The sequence below is a fragment of the Dendrobium catenatum genome, unplaced genomic scaffold, assembly GCF_001605985.2.
Source record: "Dendrobium catenatum unplaced genomic scaffold, ASM160598v2 fragScaff_scaffold_733, whole genome shotgun sequence".
NCBI classification, from domain to species: Eukaryota; Viridiplantae; Streptophyta; class Magnoliopsida; order Asparagales; family Orchidaceae; genus Dendrobium; species Dendrobium catenatum.
The window spans coordinates 849130-856631 of NW_021319195.1; the positions used below are offsets into that span (position 1 = coordinate 849130).

Consider the following 7502-nt stretch of genomic DNA (forward strand, 5'->3'; position numbering starts at 1 on the left):
TGTTTTCTTTTGTTGTTTTGGATTGCTAAAAGTTTTAATTTTACTTGTTTTATTTAAGAGGTCATGCAAATTCTTAACGCATGCAATTGAAACATTTTAGTTCTGCATCATTTTATTTTGGTACTGATTCAAACAGTTGCCTGAATTGATGGACTTTTCTGAAATAGTTACTTCTATACTATGTTCATGCAGTTGTTTAGTCAACTATAATGGTACAGTCGAAGAACTAAATACATTATAGATGAATCATAATGGATTTGAATGCTTTCTGAACTTGCGTGTATCCCCTACCTTCCAAAACAATAAAAATAATCACAGAAAAAGGGAGGATTGAAGGGACTTGTTGATGGTGGATTGATGTTTCCCATTTGGCCTAAATACTAGTAGCAAGCTGAAGTGGGATGAACAAGTTTATTGAATGGAATGAATGTTAGTATTAAAATAATATCTTACTGGTTTTTTCATTAACCTATTATAGCATGTGATTATTTGCAATCAATCTAATTATATATTTATATTTATTTATGCTGATTCTTCATTTTTGGCTTCTCCATGAGCTGATTGTCGGTACTTCTGCATTTAATTCGTAGTTGTGAGTTAGGATTGCATTTCGTTGATGGGACTGGATTTGCAACTGTTGATTTGAAATTTTTTTTTAACATCGCTAATAATATTGATTTTAAATTCTTATTCCTGGTACATAACTCATTTATGTACTTCAAATCATGCATTGCAAGGGTTGATAAAAAATATTAGAAAAGGATTGTTGTATTGTAAGGCCTTGGCTATAGTTAAAGTGTTTAAAGGTTGAGCAAATAAAGTTATATAAAGAAATGTTAGTTAAAATTATATATATATATATAATATTATAAAATAGTTATCATGTATCATGTTTAATGTTATATTTAAGTTTTAATTAAAATAATCATATATAAATTACATCACATGTCATATTAAAATTAGAGATAGTGACATGTATGATGTGATAGTTAAATATTAATTAAAATAATTCTATTTAATTTGCATTATTTTTCATATCTAAATGTTAAGGTATTGACATGATGCAATGACTAGCTTTTAAAAGTGTTTGAGCTCAATTTCGAAGTTGCTCTGTGTTGCTCGGATATTATGCCAAGTGTCATCCCCAGTTTCAATATACACTACTTTAGTATATTTAAAGATTCTGGTTTAATTGGTTTTTATTTTTTCACTTTCTAAGTATAGAATTGTTGAATGACCCTTGATAATTGTGTTAACTTGTCAACATAGACATCATTTGGTCACAATGGTTGAATGGCCCTTATTGTCATTGTAGGAAAGAAATCAGATGGCAAACTATGGTCTGCGTCCTTGTACCCTGAAAGGTGAATTGTTCCAAATCTTATTGAAACAAGGCAGCCTTGGTTTGAAAGTTGCTGAGCTAGTAAAAATTCCTCAGGTACAGTTCTGATGATTATCATGTTTATTCTTAGATATGAATTGTATGTTTTTCTTGTATTGGGGCCAGTTTTAGAATTTGATTTGAACCTGCAGATTGTCACATTGGACCTACCAAGCACAACAGAAGAGCAGGAAGAACTAATAAAATCCACTCTTTCAAGTGACATTACATTGTTTGAAAAAATTGGGCCTGCAGCATATCGTCTTCGTTGTAATCATCAAATGAAAGGTAAAAATGGTAACCAATCTGAGGATGATGACTCAGGAAGTGTAGAGGATGAGTATAGTGATGCCTATAGAAATGGAAGTTCTGATGATTCTGAGGGGGAGAGCTCAATGGCTTGTGGACAAAGGATTATCAAATACAAGAGAATGCATGTAAGAGCACAGCAAAAGTTGATTGAGTGTTCTGAGATTGATGAAAGCTATACAGGGGAAGCATGGGTTCAAGGTTTGGTGGAAGGTGACTATTCAAATCTGAGTACTGGGGAGAAGCTGGATGCTTTGGTTGCTCTTGTAGATCTTATTGGTTCTTGTTCCAGTGTAAGACCTGTTGTAAGAAATATTCTTCCATTTTTTTTTAATAATGCTTATCTACGTATCAAAGTTGGAGATCATAATTTTGGCAGATTTTTCCAGGCTACTTTTATTGCCATTCAGTATTATTTTTCATTGAGGCTTTCACGGTGGTTATCAGTTATTGTTAATTGTATTTTATGCTTTTTCATTATTTAGCAATCAGCACCAATACAAGTGTTGTTTTTTTTTTCTTTTGCTTCAGAAAAAAACTTCATCTTCACATGATTGAATGTATAGGAAGGAAAATCTATATTCTTTCTAGAAATAGGTTCACAGTTATAAGACTTCAGAACATTGTCATCTTCTGGCATATGACATCTATTGGTAATGATAACGCCATTTGGACTACAATGACGAATGGCTAATCAATATTTTTCATTGACAAGTTTTTCAATGAGAGGGTTTGGTATAATGTGTCCTTTGCATGAGACCTTTCTTCAAGGTATTTTCTAGCACATTAAAACTTTAGCAAGTGGATCACATTTTATTATGAGTGTGTTTTGGTAGAGTTAGTATTGCATATTGGAAGCTGGTAAGATTTTTAATTTTGCATTTTTTAGCTGAGATTGTTTTACCTTTTTCATCCATTGTGTACAGATCTTTTTTGAAGTTGTTATATTACCTTTTTTTTTTTTCTCTTGAACTAGTGTAGATCATAAGCCTAAATGTGCTTTTATTACTGTGTAGGATCTAGGAGGGCCCATGTCTGCACTTACTCCCTCTGTTCATTATCTTGGACCAGGAGCAAAAATAAAGAGGCAACCATCTAAAATTAATCCAACTTCTAGCAATATCTGGGAGGTACCTGCAGATAGCGTGGTAGAGAGGCATATGCTGAGAAATTTGTCTCGGAGTGGTTCTTCTAGATCCTCTTCAACGGTTTCTAAGAAGGGGCATTCTTCTGGCAGAACTGAAGCCATGCTACCTGATGTACATCCTCTGAAATCTATTCATTTGGGATCTGATCGCAGGTATAATAATTACTGGCTTTTTCTTGGCCCTTGTGATGCAACTGATCCAGGTCATCGGCGCATTTATTTTGAGTCTTCAGAAGATGGCCATTGGCAAGTGATTGAAACAACACAGGTTTGTGCAATTCTTTTCTATAGGCTATCATAATAGTGCTTCACATTTTTCTCCTTTCCTGGTTGGTTATATAATTTTTTTATTATCCTTGACTCCAAGTATTGAACTTAATTGCAGGCTTTGCGTGATCTATTATTAGCCTTGGACCGCAGGGGAACAAGGGAAGCTCATCTATTTGCCTCTTTAGTGAAGCGAGAAGCATTTCTATGTAAAGCTATGGATGATTTCCTTGCTGCTGAGTACAGAAGCAGACAAACAAAAGGATCTGATCTATCTGAACTTGATAACAGTGGAGATGGTTCTTCTCCTAATTCAGATATTGATAACATCTTGGTATCTGCACATTCATACGAAAGCTACGCACCAGCATCTTCTGTAGTTCTTGAATGTGGGAGTAGCACTAAGGAAAAGAAGCAAAAATGGGACCGTTTACAAGAATATGATAGATGGATATGGGGTTCTTTCTATTCCAGTCTTAATGCTGTGAAAAACTACAATAGACCGTACATGGAATCTTTAACTCATTGTGCGAGTTGTCATGACTTGTACTGGAGGGATGAGAAACATTGTAAAGTTTGTCATTCTACCTTTGAAATAAACATTGATCTGGAAGAAAGATATGCCATTCATGTAGCGACCTGTAGGGAAACAGATAACAACAGGGATTTTCCAAAGCATAAGGTTCTGCCTTCTCAGTTGCAGGCGCTGAAAGCAGCAATTCATTCAATTGAGGTATGATTATGTGCTTATTTTCAGATAATCTTCAGATATTTACTCTCTCCTATTAGGATCCATTTATTATAATTATTCTATAGCCCACTTCTTTCAAACTTGATTGAGATAAATTTTGATGATTTACTGCAGGGAAGCATGCCTCCGGTAGCCTTTTCTGGGGGATGGAAATGTTCAGCTCACAAGCTTTGGGAGAAGAGACTACGTCGTACCTCCTCTTTGCTTGAACTTATACAGGTTATCTTACTTTTCCTGAAGCTTCCATCTCTTGTTTATACCATTTCTTTCTACGTGTCAAAGTTCTTATGAACTGTTCTGTTTTCTTCTTTACCTGGCAGGTGGTTTCTGATTTTGTCAGTGCAATAAATGAGGAATGGCTGTATCAGAATCCATTATCTTTATCTTCTACTGCATCATTGGATGAAGTCATTATATATTTTCAGACTATGCCAAAAACAACATCTGCAGTTGCGCTTTGGATGGTTAAATTGGATAGGCTGGTTGCTCCTTATCTGGAAAAGCTTAAATCTGATAGAAACCTACCAAACAGAAGAACTCAATTGAAGGGTATATATGCATTTTCTATCTGCTTATAGTTTTCACCATATAGGATTTCAACTGTGTGATTGGTTCTAGTGTTCTATTTAGGATTCGATTATATTAATCACTGCAGTTGTTATGAAATTAACTGTTTTTGAGATCTGCACGTCTTTATAATTTCTTATTATATACACCCTTTGCTTTTGACTCACACATAAAATTTCACTTTGTGGATTTCAGAAGATTGAAACGTTTACGTAGGCTGCCAACTGTTCTAGAATCAATCTTCCTTGATCAAATGCACCAGACCTACGAAATTACCGTCAAAACTTTCTTGTTTTTCCCGGATTTATTGATTAAATGATAATTGATGATTTATTTATTGAAAATGTAGGCGTTTTTTTGGTCTGTTTGTAGTTGTCACCATTTTTATTGAAAAGTGTGGCTCATTTATATCTACCCTGTTTCATATTACTGATCAGTTTTGGCTATGTAATTGGCTTTAGTGTTACAAAAATCTCCATGATCTTCAGGGAAATAACACATTCACCGGATAATAATTATCAATCAAAATCAAATAGCGAGATACCTGGCAGAGTTTCTGGGCTCCAATTCATGTTGATTCTGATCTTGGCATGTTGTGGACTTGTATATTTCAGTTCAGTTACTGCTCACACGGTAACTGTTCTTATGAGCTTTTTCCAGTTCAACAGATGGGCATATATCTGTACAGCTTATTGCTTCGGCTTCCAAATCAGCTTTAGAAATCTTTTTGGCCGGATTGCGAGTAGTTCAAGCCTGGATTTTTTTTCCCTCCATTTACTTATGAAATGCAAGGCTTGCACAACAGTTATAGCCAATATTTGTCAGCTCAGTCTCCGAAAATCCCACATTTTTTTTTGTTTTTCATTCCCAAATTTTGTTCTAAAACACTTTTCTAAAATGTTATGATCGTCCAGCATTTTTATAAAGCTTACAGAGAGCTTTTTTGTTTAATTGAATTGAGAAACTTTGAACCGTTGGTAAATAAATCGTGAAAAGTTGTTATGAAATGCGAATTACTTTGCCTGTGCAGCATTTGCCTTTATCAATCTTTCAGGATTGTGCTCCAACCAGATCTATTTTTTGGTGACTATTTCTCCTACCCACAGCTATTCCAGTGGGCATTTAAGATATTCAATCATCTAAAGTAGACTTCTTTTGAGGCATAATTCATTGTTGTTGGTTTTAATGATTTCAAGGGTTCGTTTGGAACAACTTTCTTATTGCTTCTTAAAATAGCTTTCTAGTATAAAAATTGATTAAAAAGTTGTTTTAAGAAGCAGTAAGAAAACCGTCTCAAACGAAGCCTAAATTGCTGGCAAAGTAGAGCAAGTTTGTTAGGTCATAATGGTGGATATTATATCAGCGGAAAATGATATAGAATGGTTGAATAGAATAAGATTTGTTTAGTGTTCAATGAAGATTTCATTGAACATATGATCTAAATTTTCATCAACCAACCTTGCTCTAGTAGTTTGAATAATCAACCTTTCTCATATTATTATTGCATTGATCGAAACAACTTATATCTTGATCGAACAATCTTCAACATTTGGTTGAAACTTCTTTGACTATCGTTCAACCCTAATTTAAAAAATACAAATAATCTTCGAAGAATGCTTGATTGTATGACGAACATCTTTCGATTCGATCAAGTTTAGAATAAGTTTGGGGTGATATTCGAAACTGTTAATCTTATACTAAAACCATTCTAGGTTTAGGATTTAGAGTGTAAATATATACATTGTTCTTTCCTAGGAGTATGGCATCACTAACTTTTAATGACAACCCTCAACAAGGAGAAATTATTAGGTGCGGAGTGCAGACGGGTAGAACTGTCCGCACACTAGTATAAAATCCAGTTAGGTACCATTCGGTACTGCTGGGTACCACTAGGTACTGCTTGGTACCTTGTGTGTGTGCAGATGGTGCTCCCCCGTCTGCACTCTGCACCTAATATTTTTTCCTCAACAAGACAGAATTGGAGATGGAAACCTTGCATTGAAATTTTACCTTTGAACTACTAAACAGGAAGAAAAAGTGCCAGAGAAGAAGACGTTGAGAATACGAGGGATTGATCAATTTCTTGTGCAAAAAGTTGGTTATATAATCAAAGTGTCTTTTATTATTTTTGGAGTATTTTGATCTAAACGAAAATTTAAGTCATATTTCCTTAATAAATAAAATGTAGAGCCTATTTCTTCAAATTTGAATAGAGGTGGAACCAATTTTAATTTTCAGAGGGGCAAGCATATAAGTAATTGTCGAAGGTCCAAGGGGCAACTCCCCCTAGCGGGCTTCCCAGTCAGATTGCGGGGGGGGGGGGGGGGGGGGGGGGGGGGGGGGGGGGGGGGGGGGGGGGGGGGGGGGGTTCTTGGGAGCAGGATATTTTTTAAATTCAAATTAACAAATAAAATGATGAGTTTTTTTTATTATTTACTGGGGGTAATTGCTTAAAGATCATAATATTTTAAAACTTTTTTTTTTTGGAGGTAGAAATTGCTTAAAAATCTTGTAATAAAAACTAAAAAATAGATGGAGGGGATAAATTATTCAAAAATCATATAATAATTTTTTTTAAGAGAGGGCGGGGGATCCGCCCTTGATTTTGAATATTTTGAGGGAACCTTGTAATAAAGACTAAAAAGTAGATGGAGGGGGAGATGAAGTCATATAATAAAATTTTTTAAGAGAGGGTGAGGGATCCGCCCCTGATTTTGAATATTAACAAGTCTCAAACTTTACTAACAAGTTCATTCCTATGTGAAGAAACTTAGATGCTGATCTCACGAAGATTGTAACCATAATAAATAAAAAAAAATTAAAATAATTGATATATTTCCTCTCCTTAAAAATTAGAAAATATATGATTATTATGGAGGTATCTTATTCCTCCATAAATTATAGAGTATTAGTTTAGTTGCACGGTGCTCCTAATGCACGTTATAATTTTTAAAATAATAAAAATGCACATTATTAGGATTTTAAAATTTAATCAAATTTGATAAGAATTTAAAATTAATAAGTAATATATTATATTTAAATTCATGGAATATATATATATATATAATAGAAATGAAAAT

General features: G+C 34.1%; 1 protein-coding gene across 5 annotated transcripts in view; it reads left to right on the forward strand.

The window, feature by feature from the left end:
- Window positions 1–5451, forward strand: part of LOC110102348 (homeobox-DDT domain protein RLT3) — a 28081-nt gene extending 22630 nt beyond the window's left edge. For 2 of the 5 annotated variants that reach the window (XM_028696325.1, XM_020830665.2), the window contains exons 11-17: window positions 1316–1438; window positions 1534–1995; window positions 2707–3105; window positions 3223–3837; window positions 3970–4074; window positions 4176–4404; window positions 4884–5451. In XM_028696325.1, coding sequence (XP_028552158.1) covers window positions 1316–1438; window positions 1534–1995; window positions 2707–3105; window positions 3223–3837; window positions 3970–4074; window positions 4176–4404; window positions 4884–4903 — 1953 coding nt within the window. In that variant the 3' untranslated portion in view covers window positions 4904–5451. Of the gene's footprint in view, window positions 1–1315; window positions 1439–1533; window positions 1996–2706; window positions 3106–3222; window positions 3838–3969; window positions 4075–4175; window positions 4405–4617; window positions 4838–4883 lie in introns of those variants that run through there. The other 3 variants (XM_020830664.2, XM_020830663.2, XM_028696326.1) reach the window with 3 other exon arrangements.
- The last annotated feature ends 2051 nt before the right edge of the window (window positions 5452–7502 follow it).